This window comes from Salmo salar, chromosome ssa19 (genome assembly GCF_905237065.1).
Source record: "Salmo salar chromosome ssa19, Ssal_v3.1, whole genome shotgun sequence".
Lineage (NCBI taxonomy): Eukaryota > Metazoa > Chordata > Actinopteri > Salmoniformes > Salmonidae > Salmo > Salmo salar.
In genome coordinates, this window is record NC_059460.1 from 55,158,883 (window position 1) to 55,184,213 (window position 25,331).

At 45.0% G+C, this 25,331-nt stretch overlaps 1 protein-coding gene across 5 annotated transcripts in view; it reads right to left on the reverse strand.

Moving 5' to 3' along the window:
* LOC106579284 (PH and SEC7 domain-containing protein 1) overlaps window positions 1-25,331 on the reverse strand; it is an 84,869-nt gene that overhangs the window by 10,119 nt on the left and 49,419 nt on the right. For 4 of the 5 annotated variants that reach the window (XM_014159065.2, XM_014159066.2, XM_014159064.2 and 1 more), the window contains 3 exons: window positions 13,844-13,887; window positions 1,558-1,751; window positions 949-1,019 (listed from right to left, as the gene is read on the reverse strand). In XM_014159065.2, the coding sequence (XP_014014540.2) occupies window positions 949-1,019; window positions 1,558-1,751; window positions 13,844-13,887 (309 nt within the window). Of the gene's footprint in view, window positions 1-940; window positions 1,020-1,557; window positions 1,752-13,843; window positions 13,888-25,331 lie in introns of all 5 variants that reach the window. The other variant, XR_006760741.1, reaches the window with a different exon arrangement.

Sequence of the window (25,331 nt, forward strand, 5' to 3'; positions counted from 1 at the left end):
GTGATGTATATAAAGTGTAATATTGGGATGCAAACTCAAAATTAAATACATTTCAACTCTATATCTGACATGGAACAGGTGTCTTCTTTTGTTAAAGCCCATATCCATGTGTGTGAGGTGTATACTTTTGTTTCAAAGTAGATTTGTTTAAGACTACCCAGAAACACTCTGTGTGACCCTGATTTAGCCCACTGCAGTAAAAGGTTAACTGAACCGTTGGTGATTGAATCAGGACAATCTAGAAGATAACTGTGTCCAGACCTCTCTTTTAGCAGGAAGACTTGTTGATGGGATGTTACAGAACAAACCATACTAAGGAAATGGGTATTTTTCACACCCGAGTAGGTGCCGTGCCTCTGCCCAACTCAGACATGACCGTTGGACCAGAGAGCACTGCCAATAGACATACAGTACATAACATACATCATTGGCACAGCTGCGTCGCCATGGGACCGCCTCTGGTTGGGACCCTTGCTTTCTGTTCAAAGTGGCCGAGTTACACACAAGTCCAAGAAGCTGGCAGGGCTGCCCGTAGCAAAGGCCAGGACCACTGGTCCAAATGGGTATAGACGGCAATGCCAGGTCTGAGGACTGCAGCCTGAAGGCACTGAACCAAAGACTCAACCTTTATGCATTACCTCATACTGATAATATCAACACCCAACAGGGTATGGAAAGCCATCCGGATGGCTGGAGAGTGAGATCTGTATTTCAGTGTGTGTCAATCAAAGATGGGTATACTTCCATGTGTATCACAAATGTTATTGTGTATGAGTACGTAACAAAGTAGGATCATCTTAGCAGTCTTTTTAGACCTAATTTTCGGAACATAAAAAGTGAGTTGACTGAGCAGGCATTTATAGACTTTTCAGAATTTCGGGACAGTGAATGTGTTGGAAGTTCATAAAGTGAGACAGAAGTGACAGAAGTGTAGTCACACCTGCTCACCTTCTGCAGGTAGAGAATCAGCCCCTTCAGAATGCCATAGAATGTCTTCCATCCTCTCTTCCCACGCGGTGCTGAGATCAGGAGAATAGTTTGGTCAAAACATAGGTCACCTTCAAATGTCCATCCTAACTTCACACCTATACATACTTAATACATTGCTTCATACAAAGTGGTAGGCTAGTATGTATGTTGGAACAGAGCCACAAAACTCTCATTGTTCCAAAGAAAGTTATACGATTTACTGTATGTGGACCACAATAAGTATGCTGTAGCTGTTGCTAAAATAACAGCATAGGGCTAAATGAGTATAATGATAATAATAATAATAATAATAATAATTGTAAAAACATGGGACTTATATAGCGCGTTTCAAGGGCTCAAAGTCGCTTTACAAATGTAGAAATGAAAAGAAAACAAAAAAAACGGAGTCAAAACAAAACATTAAACTAAACAAAAACATGAATATAAAGAGGGGTGGGCTTAACAAATAAACAGCGATGAGAATAAGAAGGGAATATGACACATACTGTGAGGATTTATAGGGGGGTCAATGGGAGTTCAGACCAATAAGCTATAAATGTACAATATATCTATGGTTTTGACACGTACTTCTCTTGCCGTCTGAGTCAGCGTGCACCTTGCGCACCAGGAAGCCGTTCTTGTACAGCAGGGCTCCCGAGGGCTGGGACATGGCCACTAGGTGTTTCCCACCGCTGGCCATGCTCTTCATGTGTTTAGAGGTGGAGTCTGCCTGGTTGGTGTCCCCCAGCTCTGAGAAAGACTTCCGCATCTCCTCCTCATCGCTATGGCAACAACAAACAGAAGGATGAGCAACCTGGTTGCTGTTTTACCACGCCTCATTAGCAACAGGTCAACCAATCACGTTCAACCAATCACTTTCCAGCTGTCTCCCTCTGTGACTGTCCATTAGAAGACAGAGATGAGAAAGAGTAGTTTCAATGGCCGAACTCATACAGTTGAAGTCGGAAGGTTACATACACTTAGGTTGGAGTCATTAAAACTCGTTTTTCAACCAGTCCACAAATGTCTTGTTATAAACTATAGTTTTGGCAAGTCGGTTAGAACATCTACTTTGTGCATGACACAAGTAATTTTTCCAACAATTGTTTACAGACAGATTATTTCACTTATAATTCACCGTATCACAATTCCAGTGGGTCAGAAGTTTACATACACTAAGTTGACTGTGCCTTTAAACAGCTTGGAAAATTCCAGAAAAGTATGTCATGGCTTTAGAAGCTTCTGATAGGCTAATTGACGTAATTTAAGTCAATTGGAGGTGTACCTGTGGATGTATTTCAAGGCCTACCTTCAAACTCAGTGCCTCTTTGCTTGACATCATGGGACAATCAAAAGAAATCATCCAAGACCTCAGAAAAAAAATTGTAGACCTCCACAAGTCTGGTTCATCCTTGGGAACAATTTCGAAACACCTGAAGGTACCACGTTCATCTGTACAAACAATAGTATGCAAGTATAAACACCATGGGACCACGCAGCCGTCATACCGCTCAGGAAGGAGACGCATTCTGTCTCCTAGAGATGAACGTACTTTGGTGAGAAAATTGCAAATCAATCCCAGAGGACCTTGTGAAGATGCTGGAGGAAACAGGTAAAAAAGTATCTATATCCACAGTAAAACAAGTCCTATATCGACATAACCTGAAAGGCCACTCAGCAAGGAAGAAGCCACTGCTCCAAAACCGCCATAACAAAGCCAGACTATGGTTTGCAACTGCACATGGGGATAAAGATAGTACTTTTTGGAGAAATGTCCTCTGGTCTAATGAAACAAAAATACAACTGTTTGGCCATAATGACCATCATTATGTTTTGAGGAAAAAGGGGCAGGCTTGCAAGCCGAAGAACACCATCCCAACCGTGAAGCACAGTGGTGGCAGCATCGTGTTGTGGGGGTGCTTTTCTGCAGGAGGGACTGGTGCACTTCACAGAATAGATGGCATCATGAGGGAGGAAAATGATGTGGATATATTGAAGCAACATCTCAAGACATCAGTCAGGAAGTTAAAGCTTGGTCGCAAATGGGTCTTCCAAATGGACAATGACACCAAGCATACTTCCAAAGTTGTGGCAAAATGGCCTAAGGACAACAAAGTCAAGGTATTGGAGTGGCCATCACAAAGCCCTGACCTAAATCCTATGGAAAATGTGTGGGCAGAACTGAAAAAGTGTGTGCGAGCAAGGAGGCCTACAAACCTGACTCAGTTAAACCAGCTCTGTCAGGAGGAATGGGCCAAAATTCACCCAACTTATTGTGGGAAGCTTATGGAAGGCTACCCAAAACGTTTGACCCAAGTTGAACAATTTAAAGGCAATGCTACCAAATACTAACTGAGTGTATGTAAACTTCTGACCCACTGGGAATGTGATGAAAGAAATAAAAGCTGAAATAAATCATTCTCTCTCCTATTATTCTGACATTTCACATTCTTAAAATAAAGTGGTCATCCTAACTGACCTAAAACAGGGAATTTTTACTTGGATTAAATGTCAGGAATTGTGAAAAACTGAGTTTAAATCTATATAAACTTCCGACTTCAACTGTAGGTCATACAAACTCCTTCTTCATTGGTTATATTGTGCTTTTTGTCATCTACCAAAAACACTGAAGTGAATTTTGTGGACATAGCCTTGGTTATATAACATTTAAACAAAGCACAATTCTACCTAGGGGGAACCTGAGTGAATGAAAGTGTTTCTTCTTCTTCAAAGCCTTAATTCAGTGTCTTTCCCCTTCCCTAGCGCCTTCCCTCGCTCCTTCCCTCCTCGACCATGTCGTTGTGATTCCCTCCTGGTCTCCAGAGAACCAGTCCACTCTCCTAGATCAAAACACACTGCAGTAGAAGAGCGACACGATCAATCGCGTGGCGGCCTTGAGGTGAAAAACGAGGGCATTCTGTTTCACTAGGGACTTCCTATTTTTGAGACTAATTTCAGACTTGTCACTGGCTTTTTCAGTTTTGTGTTTCCCCATTGATCAAGAGAGGAACTGCTCCAGAACTGTGAAAAGTCATACTTTTCCCAAATGTGTAACTACCTCAAACAATTGATGTGTTATTACAGAACTAGAAAATGGCTGTGTGTATTAGTGCATGATGAAAATATAACTGTATCTTAGTATACAGTTGAGTGTAATCAGTATACCAATGGAGGCTGGTGGAGGGAGGTTGGCTTTTTATAATGGCTAAAATGTAATGATTGGAGAATCATCAAACACATCAAACACATGGTTTCCATTCCATTTGGTTTTCATGTGTTTGATGCCATTCCATGTGTTCTCTAACCATAATCCCTACCCTTACCCTAACTTTAACCATAACCCTTTACCTAACTAACCCTACCCATAACCACTTCAAATGTCAACTTCAATGGGATAGGGACGTCCCAAGGATCCCGGATAGCACACTTTTTGAGGCAGGTTCAAATGATGATCACTCTAGTCCCACTCAAAATGAAGATACTGTATTTAGTATAAGCCATGTATACCACATGTCCCCTTACTGCTATGATAATCCTACAACCATGGTTGGGGTGTTGTTAACATCTTATTACATGTGGGATAATCTGGACCTGAGGCAGCAGTTAAGAGGATGACTCATGTTAAAAGCTAAACCTTTCCTATAATGTTTCCCAATACTAGTCAGTCAATCCACCCAAAACCAGTCAAACCCAGTTTAAACGAGGACCACACTTGTTACCTCACCATGTGTAAAAGTTCACATTCAAAATAGACATGCAAACCACCATCAAAATGGCTTCCCTTGTAACCCTTTAAGAGTATGATATGAGTAACCAGCCGTATATAACAACAGTTAGCTCTACACGAGAGAGAGCTGATGGATAGCTAGTGAGAGCTGATGAGCATGTGTCTCAGAGTTCTAGCCTGTTGCCTGGTAACTGGTGGTCTGTGTGAATCCCACTCTACACTGAGTCAAAATAAAAGGGAGAGAAAGAGAGAGAGAGAGAGAGAGAGAGAGAGAGAGAGAGAGAGAGAGAGAGAGAGTGGGGGGATGGACGGAAATGAGGGAGCGAGGAGCTAAAGAGAGGAGAAAAAAACAAAAGCCTAGAAAGACAAAGCTGAGATGAGCCATGTCCAATCAATTGAATTTACCACAGGTGGACTCCAATCAAGTTGTAGAAACATCAAGGATGAGCAATGGAAACAGGATGCACCTGAGCTCAATTTCGAGTCTCATAGCAAAGGGTCTGAATACTTATGTAAAAAAGGTATTTCTGTTTAGTATTTGTAATACATTTGCAAAAATGTTTAAAAAAAAACTGTTTTCACTTTGTCTTTATGGGGTATTGTATGTAGATTGATGAGGAAAACATTTTATTTCATACATTTTAGAATAAGGCTGTAACGTAACAAAATGTTTAAAAAGGGAAGGGGTCTGAATACTTTCCGAATGCACTATATATTGAACAAAACAATTAACACAACATACAACAATTTCAATGATTTGACTGAATTACAGCTCATATAAGGAAATCAGTCAATTGAGGAGCCATACTAAAGAGGAGAGGAGAGGGGGATGGAGTTGTAGTGCGGAGGAGGAAGAGAGTGAACAGGTTGATTAGGTGTAGGTTTATTTGATTATCTTGCAGAAACATACGTACATCAAATATGATGTCATAACATAAAACACAAGTTCCCAAAGAACACAGTGGCCAGGATTCTTCAATGGAAGAAGTTTGGAACCACCAAGACTCTTCCTAGAGCTGGTTACCCGGCCAAACTGAGCAATCGAGGGAGAAGGGCCTTGGTCAGAGAGGTGACCAAGAACCGGATGGTCACTCTGACAGAGCCCCAGAGTTCCTCTATGGAGATGGGAGAACCTTCCAGAAGGACAACCATCTCTGCAGCACTCCACCAATCAGGTCTTTATGGTAGAATGGCCAGACGGAAGCCACTCCACAGTAAAGGGCACATGACAGCCCACTTGGATTTTTGGACTCTCAATTGGAGGCAGGTGTTTCTAGTTGCCTCTGATTGGGAGTCCCATAAGTAGGTGTGTGTTTGTTTGGTTTTCGTGGGTAGTTGTTTTTGCACTGCGTGTTGTGTGCCTGCAAAACTGTTCCTGTCGTGTATATTGTTTTCCAGTGGATGCGTTACTCCTTTTTTTAATTAAAACATGAGCATCCATATTCCCGCTGCAGTTTGGTCTATTCAACACGGCTCTTTTTGTGACAGAACTACCCACCACCAAAGGACCAAGCAGCGGAGAAGAGGACAGAGGCAAGTGAGGGAGGAATGTTGGAGGCAGCCCCAAGAATTTTTTAGGGGGGGGCACAAGGGCTATTTGGCGGGGCGAGATTACAGCCCCAGGCCAGCTCCCCGTACCCTTGTAGGGCAGACTGGACAGGTCCCGTGCTTTGGGGTTGGGGCTGTGGTGAGGCCTGGGATTTTCAGGCCGGTAGGCAAGGTACCAGCGCCCCGCATGTGCCAGGGGCGAAGTAGGCATCGAGCCGGAAGGGGTGATGCCAACCCTGCGCTCAAGACCACCAGTGCGCCCTTTCGGTCCGGTGTTTCCCGCCAGACGCACTAGCATGGAGGTGCGTGTCTCCAGGCTGGCACGTCCTATACCAGCCCCACGCATCAGGAGTCTAGTGTGTCAACCCAGCCTCGCCAGTCAACAGTCACCAGAGCTGCCCGCCAGTCAACAGTCGTCAGTGCTGCCCGCCAGTCAACCATCACCAGAGCTGCCCGCCAGTCAACAGTCGTCAGAGCTGCCCGCCAGTCAACAGTCGTCAGAGCTGCCCGCCAGTCAACAGTCGTCAGAGCTGCCCGCCAGTCAACAGTCGTCAGAGCTGCCCGCCAGTCAACAGTCGTCAGAGCTGCCCGCCAGTCAACAGTCGTCAGTCGTCAGAGAGGTCAGACTGCCCTGAACTGCCGGAGTGGCCAGACTGCCCTGAACTGCCGGAGTGGCCAGACTGCCCTGAACTGCCGGAGTGGCCAGACTGCCCTGAACTGCCGGAGTGGCCAGACTGCCCTGAACTGCCAGAGTGGCCAGACTGCCCTGAACTGCCAGAGTGGCCAGACTGCCCTGAACTGCCAGAGTGGCCAGACTGCCCTGAACTGCCAGGGTGGCCAGACTGCCCTGAACTGCCAGGGTGGCCAGACTGCCCTGAACTGCCAGGGTGGCCAGACTGCCCTGAACTGCCAGGGTGGCCAGACTGCCCGGTTCTGCCAGAGGTGCCCGCCTGCCCTGATCTGCCAGGGTGCCCGGCCTGTCAGGATCAGCCCGAGTGGTCCTCCTGCCCTCCGGTCCAGCCCGAGTGGTCCTCCTGCCCTCCGGTCCAGCCCGAGTGGTCCTCCTGCCCTCCGGCCCAGCCCGAGTGGCCCTCCTGCCTTCCGGCCCAGCCCGAGTGGCCCGCATGCCTTCCGGCCCAGCCCGAGTGGCCCGCATGCCTTCCGGCCCAGCCCGAGTGGCCCGCATGCCTTCCGGCCCAGCCCGAGTGGCCCGCATGCCTTCCGGCCCAGCCCGAGTGGTCCGCCTGCCCTGATCTGCCAGGGTGCCCGGCCTGTCAGAATCAGCCCGAGTGGCCCTCCTGCTCTCCGGCCCAGCCCGAGGGGCCCTCCTGCTCTCCGGCCCAGCCCGAGGGGCCCTCCTGCTCTCCGGCCCAGCCCGAGGGGCCCTCCTGCTCTCCGGCCCAGCCCGAGGGGCCCTCCTGTCCCCGGCCCAGCCCGAGGGGGCCCTCCTGTCCCCCGACCCAGCCCGAGGGGCCCTCCTGTCCCCCGGCCCAGCCCGAGGGGCCCTCCTGTCCCCCGGCCCAGCCCGAGGGGCCCTCCTGTCCCCCGGCCCAGCCCGAGGGGCCCTCCTGTCCCCGGCCCAGCCCGAGGGGCCCTCCTGTCCTCCGGCCCAGCCCGAGGGGTCCGTCTGCCTGGCGCAGCTATCGGCTCCACCGAAGTGGGCGACGCCGAGGGTGGAGCAGGGTCCACGTCCTGCACCGGAGCCACCTCCAGGATAGGTGGGTTGGGGAGGGAGGGTGTAGCACAGTGCCGTCGTTGACGGCAGCCACCCTCCCTTCCCTCCCTTATTGTTTAGGGGGTATTGCTTTTTGGTTTTGTTGGGGTAATGGGGATTTTTTGTGTTTTCTTTTAAGGTGCATTCCGGGGTCTGCACCTTTAGGGGGGGGTAATGTCACGTCCTGACCAATATTTAGGTATTATTTCTATTATATTTGGTCCACAGTAAAGGGCACATGACAGCCCACTTGGATTTTTCCAAAAGGAACCTGAAGCCACTCCTAAAGGACTCAGACCATGAGAAACAAGATTCTCTGGTCTGATGAAACCAAGATTGAACTGTTCAGCCTGAATACTAAGTGTCACGTCTGCAAAAAACCTGGCACAATCTCTACGGTGAAGCATGGTGGTGGCAGCATCATGCTGTGGGGAGGTATTTCAGTGGCAGGGACAGGGAGACTAGTCAGGAAAGAGGGAAAGATGAACGGAGCAAAGTACAGAGAGATCCTTGATGAAAACCTGCTTCAGACTAACAAAATGTGGAAAAAGTCAAGGGGTATCAATACTTTTTAGTCTTTGCTATGACATGCACTGTCAACTGTGGGACCTTATATAGACAGGTGTGTGCCTTTCCAAATCATGTCAAATCAATTGAATTTACCACAGGTGGACTCCAATCAAGTTGTAGAAACATCAAGGATGAGCAATGGAAACAGGATGCACCTGAGCTCAATTTCGAGTCTCATAGCAAAGGGTCTGAATACTTATGTAAAAAAGGTATTTCTGTTTTGTATATGTAATACATTTGCAAAAATGTCAAAAAACCTGTTTTCACTTTGTCATAATGGGGTATTGAAAGTAGATTGATGAGGAAAACCTTTTATTTCATACATTTTAGAATAAGGCTGTAACGTAACATGTTTAAAAAGGGAAGGGGTCTGAATACTTTCCGAATGCACTGTATACTGAACAAAAATATAAACGCACCATGTAAAGTGTTGGTCCCATATTTCATGAGCTGAAATAAAAGATCAGAAATGTTCCATATGCACAAAAAGCTTATTTCTCTAATTTTTTCTGTACAAATTTGGTTACATCCCTGACAGTGAGCATTTCTCCTTTGCCAAGATAATCCATCCACCTGACAGGTGTGGCATATTGTCACGTCCTGACCAATATTTAGGTATTATTTCTATTATATTTGGTCAGGACGTGGCAGAGGTATATTTGTTTTGTATTATGGGGTTTTGTGTGTGGTGTAGTGGGGTGTATTAGTTTGGTATAGGTTCTAGGTTTGTTTTTCTATGTGTAGTTTTGGGTGCTGGACTCTCAATTGGAGGCAGGTGTTTCTAGTTGCCTCTGATTGGGAGTCCCATAAGTAGGTGTGTGTTTGTTTGGTTTTCGTGGGTAGTTGTTTTTGCACTGCGTGTTGTGTGCCTGCAAAACTGTTCCTGTCGTGTATATTGTTTTCCAGTGGATGCGTTACTCCTTTTTTGAATTAAAACATGAGCATCCATATTCCCGCTGCAGTTTGGTCTATTCAACACGGCTCTTTTTGTGACACATATCAAGAAGCTGATTAAACAGCATGATAATTACACAGGTGCACCTTGTGCTGGAGACAATAAAAGGCCATTCTAAAATGTGCAGTTTTGTCACACAATACAATGCCATAGATGTCTCAAGTTTTGAGAGAGCATGCAATTGGCATGCTGACTGCAGGAATATCCACCAGAGCTGTTGCCAGATAATTAAATGTTCATTTCTCTACAATAAGACGCCTCCAAGATCGTTTTAGAGAATTTGGCAGTACGTCCAACCGGTCTCAAAACCACTCCAGCCCAGGACCTCCACATCCGGCTTCATCTGCAGGATCGTCTGAGACCAGCCACCCAGACAGCTGATTAAACTGAGGAGTATTTGTGTTTGTAACAAAGGCCTTTTGTGGGGAAATAATCATTCTGATTGGCTGGGCCTGGCTCCCCAGTGGGTGGGCCGCGCCCCTGCCCAGTCATGTGCAGTCCATAGATTAGGGGCTAATGAGTTCATTTCAATTGACTGATTTCTTATATGAACAGTAATTCAGTAACATTTTTGAAATTGTTGCATGTTGCGTTTATATTTTTGTTCAGTATACAGTATTTATAATAACGTATAAAAAAACAAACATTTGTTTTTGATGTTGGACATAAGACTGTAAAATCACCAGGAAATCAGCTCAAAGTTATTTTAATTTCAGAAATATTTTACCAAGTATTCCCACGCATAGATAGAGAGGCATATGTGATCATGTCCCAATATAATCAAGGTATGAAATTATTCTGTTTTTGTCAAATACTATACTGTATGTGTTTGGGATTCTTGCGGTCAATTTGCAGTGTACCAAATATATATATATCTGGCCCCCTGACCATCCGCTCAAGGAAAAATTGGCCCACGGCTAAATGTAATTGGGGACCTCTACGATAGAGTATTGCCTTAAACTCCTTAGATTATGCTGTCTCTGTGTAGGGTAGAAACTAGTGCAGAGGATTTGTGTGGCCATGCAGGAGCCCTTTGAAGGACTTGACTGTAGGTTCATCATGCCTGCTCTCCAGAGATGGGAGTGAGTTGCAGGGAGTGCCAATGACGCAGCAGATTCGTCTCTGAATGCCTTCTAAAGTCCTTAGAGAGACACTTTGGAAGGCCAGGCCACACTGGCGAGGCATACTCCATGATTGGGACGGATGAAGGTCAAGTATATCTGCAGGAGGACCTCAGTTGGGAGGTCAGCTTGTCTTGCTTCACTTAGGTAGTAGATCCTGGGTTGAAGCTTTTTTAGGATATACCGGACATGCTCGTTCCAGTAGAGGTCGGCTGACACCATCACACCTATCAGTTGGAAAAACTACAAACACTCAACTGGGAGGCAGTTTACAGCAACCGCGGGTGGAAAAGCCTCGTCAGCAGCCTTTCTGAAGCTGATGAGCATATCCTTAGTTTTCTTTTCGTTCACATACAGGCAGTTGGTTTTTCCCCACTCAGCCACTGCATAGACGGCTGCTTGTGTTTGGCCAGGTAGATTGCCAGGAAACAACTCTATGAGTGTGAGGTCATCAGCACACTTGACAGGATGGATGCTGATTGGAAGGCTGGAGTCTAGGGTGTTCATGCATAGCACAAACATTAGGGGAGAGAGCACACCACCCTGGGGAACTCCAGCTGGGACTGGCTGTGAGTTAGAATGGTATGTTCTCCACCTCACCATCTGCTTGCGGTTATCCAGGTAGCTCTTGAGGTCTGAGGATGTGTGAAGACATTGCTGCACAGCAAGCTAACGGTAACATACACTTTTTATACAAAAGTATGTGGACACCCCTTCAAATTAGTGGATTCGGCTATTTCAGCCACACCCGTTGCTGAGAGGTGCATAAAATCGAGCACACAACCATGCAATCTCCATAGACAAACATTGGCAGTAGAACGGCCCATACCGAAGAGCTCAGTGACTTTCAATGCGGCACCGTCATAGGATCCCAACTTTCCAACAAGTCAGTTCATCAAATGTCTGCCCTGGCAGAGCTTCCCCGGTCAACTGTAAGTGCTGTTAATGTGAAGTGGAAATATCTAGGAGCTCAGCCGTGAAGTGGTAGGCCACACAACGAACAGGACCGCTGAGTGCTGAAACGCATAGCGCATAAAAATCGCCTGTCCTCGGTCGCAACACTCACTACCGAGTTCCAAACTGCCTCTGGAAGCAACGCCAGCACAAGAACTGTTCATCGAGCGCTTCATGAAATGGGTTTTCATGGCTGAGCAGCCGCACACAAGCCTAAGATCACCATGTGCAATGCCAAGTGTCGGCTGGTGTGGTGTAAAGCTCACCGCCAATGGACTCTGGAGTAGTGGAAACGTGTTCTCTGGAGTGATGAATCACACTTCACTATCTGGCAGTCCGACGGACTAATCTGGGTTTTACGGATGCCAGGAGAATGCTATCTGCCTGAATGCATAGTGCCAACTGTAAAGTTTGGTGGAGGAGGAATAATGGTCAGGGGCTGTTTTTCATGGTTTGGGCTAGGCCCCTTAGTTCCAGTGAATGGAAATCTTAACGCTACAGCATACAATTACATTCTAGACGATTCTGTGCTTCTAACAGTTGGGGAAGGCACTTTCCTTTGTCAGCATGACAATGCCCCTGTGCACAAAGCGAGGTCCATACAGAATGGTTTGTCGAGATCGGTGTGGAAGAAGTTGATTGGGCTACACAGAGTCCTGACTTCAACCCCATCGAACACCTTTGGGATGAATTGGAACGCCAACTGCGAGCCAGGCCTTATTGCCCAACATCAGTGCCTGACCTCACTAATGCTCTTGTGGCTGAATGGAAGCAAGTCCCTGCAGCAATGTTCCAACATCTAGTGGAAAGCCTTCCCAGAAGAGCGGAGGCTGTTATAGCAGAAAAAGGGGGACCAACTCCATATTAATGCCCATGATTTTGGAATGAGATGTTCGACAAGCAGGTGTCCACATACTTTTGGTAATGTAGTGTAACACAATAGTCTTGTCATACCTGTGACACTTCCTATTAAAACACATATGACACCTGTTACTGACTGTATACAGTTGTGGTCATGTGAAATATGTGTACTATGAATTGGGCTTCAGGTGCTATTTGCATGGTCCCTTATAAACAAATGAATAAATACATCATTGAAACGGGACTGGTATATTATTATGATAACGTTGTTCAGATGACTGGTGGTGTCTATTTTGTGATGCCAGTGAAATAGGTTCTTCTTATCTCTTTTTCTAACAGGCGATAGAAGCTAGCAGGAGAGGAGACAATGGAAGACAGGATGATTAGAGCCAATAATGGAGGAGAGCAAGATTAGCAGAATAGAAGGAATAATAGAGCAGATGGGTCTCTCTCTCTCTCTCTCTCTCTCTCTCTCTCTCTCTCTCTCTCTCTCTCTCTCTCTCTCTCTCTCTCTCTCTCTCTCTCTCTCTCTCTCTCTCTCTCTCTCTCTCTCTCTCTCTCTCTCTCTCTCTCTCTCTCTCTCTCTCTCTCTCTCTCTCTCTCTCTCTATATATATATATATATATATATACAGTATCTGTATAGATGTGTCTAAAAATGACTAGTCTATCCTCAGCCTCTTGTCCCCAGCATCATGGCCATGTATTTTAATTGGGTGTCTGTTTCTGTGGAGATGTTTGAACTGGATTGCCTCTCTCTCTGTGGATCTGTTCCCAGACCTGTTCCTCTGACCACTTTTCAGTCAGCTGCTCTGGGAATGCTGCTATTCTTGGGAAGGTAGTGGGAGGCTGTGGTCACACCTTTGTACAGGATGCAATGAGGACCCTTTTAATGGAATGATAGGTGTGTGTGTGTGTGTGTGTGTGTGTGTGTGTGTGTGTGTGTGTGTGTGTGTGTGTGTGTGTGTGTGTGTGTGTGTGTGTGTGTGTGTTGTATGTGTGTGTGTGTGTGTGTGTGCGTGCACCGGAACACAGAGGCAAGAGCAGAACGGTCGCTATGTAGCTGTAGCCATGGTGCTGTAACTATGGCAACAAAGCTTGGAAAGCCAGAGACTTAATTGGCATCTCTGAAGCACAGTGAGCTGAGATCCAGAATAGCAACCCTTGACACACAAATGTTTCCATCACAACATGCACGTCATTAATAAGGATGCTATCGAATCAACCAATACTCTTCACTATCCAAATACTATGCATGTGTGCGGACTCTAGGTGAACTGTGGACTCTGAGTGAAGTATGTTTCTGTGTGTGTGTGTGTGTGTGTGTGTGTGTGTGTGTGTGTGTGTGTGCTGTGTCAGAACATACACTTAAATGCACAAATACTGTATATACTGTTGATAACAAGGCATTAAAGTGGAACTCACATTGTCCATTGAAGCTTCTCATTCTTGATTGAGTTGTACAGGGCCTGTGGAAGAAAACCCCATTAGATAATTATGACGAAATAGTACTCAGATTCACCTGGGAGAAACAAATGGTTGAATCCATCAACTAATCAGTCAGAAAGCCAGTTAACCAATCAATAATTTGTCTCCTCCTTCCTCTCGAGAATCCTCGTTGGGGCAAACACGACCGTTGACCTAAACCCATGCACCATTTCTATGTTATATTCCTCAAGAATATTATTATCATTAATGTATAAGTCCAAAAATGTATGTACCAACTGCTGATTGCCCCTTTAAGGGGAGTCTATGGAATAACACAGCAGGTAAAATGGGATTTGAAGAAAAAGGCTACAGTTTCTGTGTGCACCCTCATTGATAAATACAACAGGCTTTTGGAGTCACCGCGTTTCGCTTCGCTTTCCTATTAATCTCCTGTGACAGCCAAGCCATTTAGACATTCCTATTCAAATCCAGCCCCTTTTAGTGACAATGGGATATGCTAGCGGAATATGATCTACCGTTTAGCACTGGGGTTCTGTGAAAGGAGTTTAGAGGAAGAGGAGTCAGAGCTATCAGCCCCTGATGGTGAATTCAGATCAAGGCCTAGAAGGGACTGACGGACAACTGTGACAGCTGACGTGATGGAGAGGACTCTAGCAGGAAGTACATCATCACCACGTCCCTCCCAGATCCTCTGAAGTCTGGGAAAATATACAATGATGTTTTCATAAGGAGATGGGACAAATGGCTGTACAAGGTAGTAGGTCTTGAAATTGAAATCAGTTTGAGCTTATTTATTTTCAAATTTTGTATGATTAAGAAACCGATGATGATGATATTCAATTCAATCGAGTTGATTGACAGTTAGTGTTGGATTTCACTGACTGTTCTAGACATAATATTGAGGTGTGGTTTCTCAGTCAAACCCATTGAAATTAACAATGTGTTAGATGCAGTGTATCCATTCAATCTCATTTCCCTACGTTTCCTATTAAACAGGCACTAATTGAAATACTTCTGAATATTCATGAGCAGCCAGACCATTTGGATTTTAGGTTCTGGGCTCAAATGTCCCCTTGCTATGGAGACGTACTGTCTAAAAATCGAGACTCAAACTGTGTTACAAGCTTCATGAATATTAATATTCAGCGCAGATAAGGGCTGTCTTCGTGGAAAGCCGACGTTGGCCCATTTCAAAGTCTAATTTCGATGCACTCTCTTTTGTAGCACAAAAGTCTTCAACATCAAATCTGGGGGTGAATTTGTGAACCCGAAAAACAGATGGATTGATCTACTGTTGCTAGGATCATGGTCAGATTTGAGTCAATTATTGGTTTCTACATATAGACGCTCAAATGTAATTACAAATCCTGTTAATATTTGACTCCGATTGGAAAACCAGGCAAACTGAACCGAAAGCACAACATTAAACATGAGAGTAAGTGGTATATCTGAGACATACAGGGGGTCCATAATTATTGGCATTACAGTAGTAGTACACTGGAAGGAGATCAAGCTGAGAGAGACAGATGTTAATATACACGTTATACTGGTCCTGACTGCCAAGGAGTCGGTGGAGGGGAGTCGAATGTTATGGAGGTGTGGGGGTGGGGGGGGGATCATGTGGGAATAAGTGAGATGTATGGGGAGGCCCTGTCAGAACCGTAAGAGGGGAGAGAGAGATGGGGAGGACAGGGCGTAGAGGCGTAATCAGTGTCACACTGAGCAGTCGGCCTCATTCAGATCAGGACGGATGTTCGTCACCTTCACCTACGCGCTCCGCCAGCGTCCCACGGCACCCGTGCAGCGAATGAGAGTTAGCCTTGAGGGTTGCTGTTACCACCGGTTACTACACACAACATGCGGTAGCCTAGATTACGGAAGGGCCTGTCAGCCTGGTGTTCATCCAATCTGCAATCTACTCAACTAACAAATTATTCACAACCCTATAAAAGCCATATATAAATGTATGAATCTGTGGCTGTACAAGGTTGCATTGTCTTCGATTGACAGACAAAAATGTCCCTAAATTACAAACACCTACAGTGCTGGGCATGGCATTTTACAGTACGTTGACATGACAACGATAAACAATGTCATCAGAAACAAGAAAGTGCTTGAAACACAACCCCACTTTAACACATGCAAACACAACCAAAGTGCTGAATTAAGTGTCGAATAGTGAAACGCAGAAGGTCGTGCTATGTCAGTCGGTGTCTTACCCGGGTGGCACATTGTACCTTCTTCCTCTTGCGGGCCTGTGGGTGGTTCTGTCCATCTTGGGCCTTGCCCAGCAGGTCTGGGAACATAAGGGGCTTGAGGGAGCGCGAGCGGGGCGTACGGGGGTAGCGGAAAGGGTCAATCATCCGGAAGTCTCGGCCATAGCGGACCGAGCACAGGGAGCGCGAGCGCAGGCGCCCCGCCGAGTGCAGGCTGTTCACGCCGATCATGGCCACCCCCGAGGGTAATGTTACACAGCAGGACTAGATAGGCCAATCAGAGAAAGGTACACACTGCACACAACCAAGCGATGGTTCCAGATACACCCAGATTTCGTCTTTCTGTTCAGGGAGCTGTACAGTAGGGCATGGCCAAGAACATGAGGAAAAAGCTGTCTGTCTGTTTGTCTGTCTGTCTGTCTGTCTTGGCAGCTCTTAAGTACAGTGACGAGACTGAGGGCCAAGCAGTTGAGTGACAGTTCATAGAGGGCCGTCTGTCGCAGGAAACAGCGCGTAGCTGCTGTCACTCTCACGGCGTACCCGAGAGCATCAAACAGTGGTACACACTCTTTCTCACACACACACTCATTAGGTAATCTGGAATCTGATCAAATACTGGATGATCGGACAGTTCATCTATAAAACATGGTATGACAATTCCTTCATTGCCACTCAATGTCACACTGACATGTTTTGGATTGAATGTATTCCCAAGCAACACCGTCCACAGGTGGGCGTATCAGGTGATCAGTTAACACTGTTCTTGGATCAGATCCTCATTGAATTGATCCTCCAGGAGGTTTAATAATAGTCCTACCGGTCCTATTGGGAGAAGACAGTAGAATCTCTCAAACTGTTCCCTTGACAGCTGTTGGCTAAGCGGGCCCTCAGTCCCCCTTCTGCCCAGCTTAAACAGTATGCCGGGCTGTGCCTCCAAAAATGGTAATTGGCCAACTTTTGACCAGTGGCGTAACTGTGGGTGACAGATACTTACACGCACTCCCGTTGACGAACACACTCACGTTGACACACACACTCACTCACGATGACACACACACAGATGGTGCGCAACACTTGCAGAGGTGTGAAAGGACAGCCAGCATGAAACAGATGGGTGCCAAGGGCGGAAATAAGGAGGTAAAAAGCACAGAGGCTCGCACACACACAACGTAAAGAGTCCACATAGGACTCCTCCCACTTCTCGAGCAGGGATCCCAAATAGCACTCTCGATTGCGTCACTTGCCCCCAAAACACAACCAAAAAGTAATGAAGAAACAGGAGAAGAACTGAAGGAACTGTCGAACTAGACCAACGTCCAGTTAGAAAGAGAAGAGGGATACCGTAGGACTGCCTGGGTTCAGTCTACCCAGTAGAGTAAAAGGGGCTACGTTATATCCTGTTGCTCCCAGTGTAAGATGGAAGATGAACACCCTTCTGTCAGTCACCCAGAATGATGGAGGGATGACTACCCATCTATTTTAGGAGATCAGTGTCCGTCCATCTGTCCAGTCCCTTGTCGGCATCTACTCCTTCTTTGATCCCTCACTTCTTTGATCCCTCACTTCTTTGATCCCTCACTTCTTTGATCACTCACTTCTTTGATCCCTCACTTCTTTGATCCCTCACTTCTTTTATCACCTTCTCCTTGTTCTTCAACGTGCCATCTCTCAATGCTTCTTTTCAACAGTTCCAAATCTCTTCCCATAGTGCCCTCTGGGGGGGGGTAAGCGAAAAGCTTGTCCTCCTGCTGTTGTCTTTCCCTCCTTGTTTCTCTCTGTCTTTCCGTCGTCTATCTTTTCGTCATCCTCTTTTTTGGTTCTGTGTCGGAGAGCTGCCGGAATCGTACTGAGGAGAGAGACCTGACGGCGACTGTGTATGTGCTCTCTTCTCTATATGAGCCCCTCCCTCTATCTATCCCTCCCTCTCTCTCGCTCTCTCTCCGTCTGTCTGCAGCGAATCACAGACTTCCAACTCCTTCCTCCAGTCACACACACACACACACACACACACACACACACACACACACACACACACACACACACACACACACACACACACACACTCCTCAATATTCTTTGAATGGTGATTAGTATTCGGTGCTTGTCTCCTCAGTGAGGTGGTCGGAATCAGCAGGAAAATGTGTTTATGCAGGTGTGTGTGTGTGTGTGTTATTTTGTGTGTGTGTGTTTGTGTGTGTGTGTTATTTTGTGTGTGTGTGTTATTTTGTGTGTGTGTGTTATTTTGTGTGTGTGTGTTATTTTGTGTGTGTGTGTTATTTTGTGTGTGTGTGTGTTATTTTGTGTGTGTGTGTTATTTTGTGTGTGTGTGTTATTTTGTGTGTGTGTGTTATTTTGTGTGTGTGTGTTATTTTGTGTGTGTGTGTTATTTTGTGTGTGTGTGTTATTTTGTGTGTGTGTGTTATTTTGTGTGTGTGTGTTATTTTGTGTGTGTGTGTTATTTTGTGTGTGTGTGTTATTTTGTGTGTGTGTGTTATTTTGTGTGTGTGTGTTATTTTGTGTGTGTGTGTTATTTTGTGTGTGTGTGTTATTTTGTGTGTGTGTGTTATTTTGTGTGTGTGTGTTATTTTGTGTGTGTGTGTTATTTTGTGTGTGTGTGTTATTTTGTGTGTGTGTGTTATTTTGTGTGTGTGTGTTATTTTGTGTGTGTGTGTTATTTTGTGTGTGTGTGTTATTTTGTGTGTGTGTGTTATTTTGTGTGTGTGTGTTATTTTGTGTGTGCATGTTATTTTGTGTGTGTGATATCTTGTGTGTGCTTTTTTTTCTTCTCTCAAATGAAATTGTATTTGTCACATGCTTCGTAAACAACAGGTGTGGACTAACAGTGAAATGCTTACTTACGGGCCCTTCCCAACAATGCAGAGAGCAACACCGAAACAAAAATCCAGAATTTCAACCCGTAATGAACAAGCTCAAACCAGCCCATACGTGAGCAACAAGCGTGTGTTTAACATTCAAGACAACCGCTATTGAACGACGAACAAAACATCCCAAAACAAAATGCAGTAGCACCATTTCTAAAAGAATATTGGCTTTGCTCCTGTTCTTTCAGTCAAGGCATGCACCTGCATGAATGCTTAGGTTGGAGTTCAAACCCTTCCCCAAGAGCAACTCAGCTACAATCGCACACCTGAAACCTAAAACCCTATCACCAATGCTAGAAAATAGGATTTGTATGTAAGGTATGGTCAGGGAAGAAACATGATAGAGGAGATAGAGGAGACAAATGAGCCCTGGTCAGCAACCTGGGATGAGAAGAGACATGAAGGAAGAGGACTAGCCTCCAGAAAAACTTGTCAGATAGAATCGTTGACTTAAAGGGGCAATCTGCGGTTGTGACATACATTTCTGGACTTAGAAATGAATGATATAGACCCGTTGATTTGTGTAGAATATAACTTAGAAATACCTCATGAGCTTAGTTCGACTGTCGTACCCCATCAGAACCCCAAATATAAGCACTGCTTGTAAACAAAGTAAACGTAAACAAACACTATATAGCCTCAAAACACGGTTAAAACTATCATTTTGATATCATGGATGGTCAGTCCTTATATGCATAGCTGTGTCTATCAATTTGAGAGTGGTTACAGTTCTCAAACTCCATCCCTCAGCTTTTTACCGAAACAGGGGTTTGTTATTGTCTCAACTGCTGATTGCCACATTAAGAATCAATAAGAGGGACAAGGGAACAGGATTAATCACACAATCTACAGCCATCGGGCTGACAAGAGATATAATGAGGGTGTCACTCACGCGGCTCGTGATTCATCGATATGACCGCAAGACTGAAACAATTCAGGTTTCTACACCGAGATGGAGCTAAATGGAGCTAAATGGAGCTAAATCTATTCTCAGCATGCTAATGAGCAGCGGTCAACAAAATACCACAGACAAGATAGACTACAGGGAAGTGGGAGGGGCAGAATGGACAAAGAGAACAGGGCAACAACTTAGATGCAATGAGATAATGCTTCGTCCAACATATATGCATTACACCTGCCAGTGCCTTGTGTGACCTTATCAAAGTCTGCGGTCGGAGGTCCAGTTCAAATGTAGGTTGACGTTTATTGTCATGAGTCTTGTCCTTGAGGCAGAACTGAGCGATTTCCGCTAGACAGGCCAACTGCAAAGTCAAAATTGGCTAAATTGTAAATATTCATGAACATGTAAGGTTAGGGTTAGGCATTAGGGTTAACAGTGTGGTTAAGGTTAGGTTTAAGGTTATCAGGTGTTATGACGTTGTGGCTGTGCCAGCTATTGACCACACTGCAGAGCTGCCTCCAGAACAAGATTAATGACGAAAAACGCTAACCTGCCACATGTACACTCTCTCCCTCTCTCTCTCCCACTCTCTCCCTCTCTCGTATGTTCACTTGTGAGACAGCTTGGGGAGCGGGTGGGGTGCACTCTACACCCCATGTCTCTGCTAATTTAAGCAGCCAGCTAGCACCAGACATGACCTCTTTCCCTCAGCCCAGACTGCAAGGCTGGCACCCAGCAGCATGGCATAAGATATGCTGGCCTGGGTGAATGGCTCCCAGAGCTTTTGGGTACAGACATACAGCCAAATGTACAAGCAAAAGCACAGCCCACCGTAAAAATTCCACAGAGGTGAAAAGATGGTAAAGTATTCAGACTGCTTGACTTTTTTCTAATTTTGTTAGGTTACAGCCTTGTTCTAAAATTGATTAAATAGTTTCCCCCCTCATCAATCTACACAAAATACCCCATAATGATAAAGCAAAAACAGGTTTTATACAATTTTGCAAATGTATTAAACATTTAAAAACAAAATATCACATTTGCATAAGTATTCAGCCCCTTTACTCAGTACTTTGTTGAAGCACCTTTGGCAGCGTTTACAACTTCAAGCCTTCTTAGGTATGACGCTACAAGCTTGGCACACCTGTATTTGCGGAGTTTTTCACATTCCTCTCTGCAGATCCTCTCAAGCTCGGTAAGGTTGGATGGGGAGCGTTGCTGCACAGCTATTTTCAGGTCTCTCCAGAGATGTTCAATCAGGTTCAAATCCGGGCTCTGGCTGGGCCACTCGAGGACATTAAGAGACTTGTCCCGAAGCCACTCCTGCATTGTTTTGGCTGTGTGCTTAGGGTCATTGTCCTGTTGGAAGGTGAACTTCGCCCCAGCCTGAGGTCCTGAGCACTTTGGAGTAGGTTTTCATCAAGGATCTCTCTGTACTTTGCTCCGTTCATCTTTGCCTCGATCCTGACTAGTCTCCCAGTCCATGCCACTGAAAAACATCCCACAGCATGATGCCGCCACCACCCACAACATGATGCTGCCACCGCCATGGTTCACCGTAGGGAAGGGTACCAAAACATTTCTGCAGAATTGAAGGTCCCCAAGAGGGCAAGCTTACAGTAGATACCTGGCCATGCTGGCCTTTGACCTATGCACAGTGACACACTGGCTTGGGCTAACAGCCAACAAATTAAAAAGAGGGGTTTTAAGGGGTTTGGGCTCAAGGTGAAAATCTCAACTATGTGCTATACAAGGGCCCCAAATCCTAATCATTTCCAATAATTGATGATGGGAAAGTTCTGGATGTCTAGTTACGTAATTGAACACTGAATCCTTTGGGTGGTTGACTATGACTAGTGTACAAACATCTCTCTGTGTGACATACACTACCGGTCAGAAGTTTTACAACACCTACTCATTCAAGGTTTTTTTTTGTAGAATAATAGTGAATACATCAAAACTAATAAATAACACATATGGACTCATTTAGTAACCAAAAAGTGTTAAACAAATCAAAATATATTTTATATTTCAGATTCTTCAAAGTAGCCACCCTTTGCCTAGATGACAGCTTTGCAACCTCTTGGCATTCTCTCAACCAGCTTCACCTGGAATGCTTTTCCAACAGTTTTGAGGGAGTTCCCACATATGCTGAGCACTTGTTGGCTGCTTTTCCTTCACTCTGCGGCCCGATTCATCCCAAACCATCTCAATTTGGTTGAGGTCAGGGGACCTTGGAGGCCAGGTCATCTGATGCAGCACTCCATCACTCTCCTTGGTAAAATAGCCCTTACACAGCCTGTAGGTGTGTTGGGTCATTGTCCTGTTGAAAAACAAATCATAGTCCCACTAAGCCCAAACCAGATGGAATGGCGTATTGCTGCAGAATGCTGTGGTAGCCATGCTGGTTAAGTGTGCCTTGAATTCGAAATAAATCACAGACAGTATCACCAGCAAAGCAACCCCACACCATAACACCTCCTCCTCCATGCTTTATGGTGGGAAATATATATGCAGAGATCATCCGTTCACCCACACCGCGTCTCACAAAGAAACGGTGGTTGGAACCAAAAATCGGCAATTTAGACTCCAGACCAAAATACACATTTCCACCAGTCTAATGTCCATTGCTCGTGTTTCTTGACCCGAGCAAGTCTCTTCTGCTTATTGGTGTCCTTTAGTAGTGGTTTCTTTGCAGCAAATTGACCATGAAGGCCTGATTCACACAGTCTCCTCTGATCAGTTGATGTTGAGATGTGTCTGTTACTTGAACTCTGTAAAGCATTTATTTGGGCTGCAATTTCTGAGGCTGGTAACTCTAATGAACTTATTCTCTGCAGCAGAGGTAACTCTGGGTCTTCCATTCCTGTGGAGGTCCTCATGAGAGCCAGTTTCATCATATCGCTTGATGGTTTTTGCGACTGCACTTGACGAAACGTTCAAAGTTCTTGAAATGTTCCGTATTGACTGACCTTCATGTCTTAATGTAACAATGGACTGTTGTTTCTCTTTGCTTATTTGAGCTGTTCTTGCCATAATATGGACTTGGTCTTTTACCAAATAGGGCTATCTTCTGTATACCCCTCTACTTTGTCACAACACAACTGATTGGCTCAAACGCATTAAGAAGGAAAGAAATTGTCACGACTTCCGCCGAAGTCGGTCCCTCTCCTTGTTCGGGCGGCGTTCGGCGGTCGAAGTCACCGACCTTCTAGACATCGCTGATCCACTTTTCATTTTCCATTGGTTTTGTCTTGTCTTCCATCACACCTGGTTCCAATTCCATCAATTACATGTTGTGTATTTAACCCTCTGTTCCCCCCATGTCCTTGTTGGTAATTGTTTCTTGTAGTGCTTATGCACGGTATGCTGGTATTTACCGGGTTTTGGTTGACCGATTTATTGTATTGTTCTGTTGACGGTTTTTTATGGATATTAAACAACACCGTTGTAAATCAGTTTTCGCTCTCCTGCGCATGACTTCTCTGCCGCTAGTACGCACCTCACTACAGAAATTCCATAAATTAACCTTTAATAAGGCACACCTGTTAATTGAAATTCATTCCAGGCGACTACCTCATGAAGCTGGTTGAGAGAATGCAAAGAGTGTGCAAAGCTGTCATCAAGGCAAAGGGTGGCTATTTGAAGAATCTCAAATATAAAATATATTTTGATTTATTTAAGCCTTTTTTGGTTACTACATGATTCCATATGTTTTATTTCATAGTTTTGATGTCTTCACTTTTATTCTACAATGTAGAAAATAGTAAAAAATAAAGAAAAGCCCTTGAATGAGTAGGTGTTCTAAACCTTTTGACCAGTAGTGTATTTCTGCTGAGCGATAGCATGTGGGACTAGGGGACAGGACAGTGGCCCCTTGTGCACATCTGGATAGTTTATAGTGTCCTTGGTATCAATTGGGTACACACAGGCACAGACTAATAGATGTATAAATAGCTTGATAGAGCGTGTGCGCTACCGAAAGCACACGTACACACGTTACAGTAATATGATCTACTAGAAGCAGCTAATGATGCACTGAACTAGGTTAGACTTAGAGAGGCAATGCAGAAAAGGGGACATGAAACATCAGACATGTGGGTTACATATGTTAAGGAACTCTTAAAGCAGTAATCATTTAAACCGTTGGTTATCTACTAGCAGACTTGACCATCTTTTCACCTCTGTGGAATTTTGACGGTGGACCTGTACTTATTACAATCATTATCATCATATCATTCCTCCAATGTATTCATCTACTTATGAAACCTAACAAAAATGTCCCTCCAAAACCTACAACAGTATTGTTGAACAAAGTAATTGAAAAGGAATGCCCTCTAACCCTCTATAATAATTAGTATAATAATTATTATATTATTAGGAAGGAATAGCCTGGAACCAAGAAAATATGCTAAACACCTGCTATGTAGGCCTAATATTGTGTTGAGAAGGCTGAGAGATAAGTATGACGCCATAGCCAGCTATCTGCACAGTACAGGAGATTGCTCCATTCTGTCTCTCCATTGTAGTGTTAATGGGAAACATATCGCTGGGTTTAATCTGAAAAAGCTGCAGAGGCGCGAGAGAGAGAGAGAGAGAGAGAGGGGGGGGGGGGTGGAGAGAGGAAGAGAGGAGAGGGAAAGTTAGTGAGAAAGAGAGTTAGAGAGTAAAAGAGAGAGCAAGAAGTACAGAGGGAGAGAATGAGAGACGGTGAAACGGGTATCGTGGGGGTGCTCAGCCTACTCATTATTTTACAGACCGCCTGCTTCCTGATTTCAGCTGGAGGGTTCAGTTTAGTACCCCTCTGTGTAGCCTGTCCCTCCCAGCCATCCCTCAACATATGGCACAGGTTGAAATCCCCCAAGATATCACCTCACACCTGTCTATAATCTGTATAACTGAATATGTTCCCTTTGTGTTTTTCCAGTATTGTGGATGCAAAAGGTATTCTCAATGCTGTAGTATACATCCAAATACTGTACTACATATGGAACTTGTTTAGCCCCCCCCCAAATATCACCTTACCCTCCACTATACAACTCGGTATCTTTTGATCTGAGATCTCTATGTGATTTCCTTTAAGATTCTACCATATTCTAGATACAAAACAACGTCTCTATAATGTATTTGAGCATGAATATAAACATGTACATAAACAAACAAACACCTGTGTAACATGCCATGTAACTTCCTGATAAATAAAATATGCATAAAAGAAGGGGGATGCACAAAAATAATTAGGAAAGGTGGGAAAATAAAAAACAGAGGAGTGGCCATGAGCTCCCTAGTATGTACGTTGATGAGTGGAAGTGTTGTAGCAAGAGAGAGAGAGAGAGGGAGAGAGAGAGAGAGAGAGAGAGAGAGAGAGAGAGAGAGAGAGAGAGAGAGAGAGAGAGAGAGAGAGAGAGAGAGAGAGAGAGAGAGAGAGAGAGAGAGAGAGTGAGAGAGAGAGAGAGAGAGAGAGA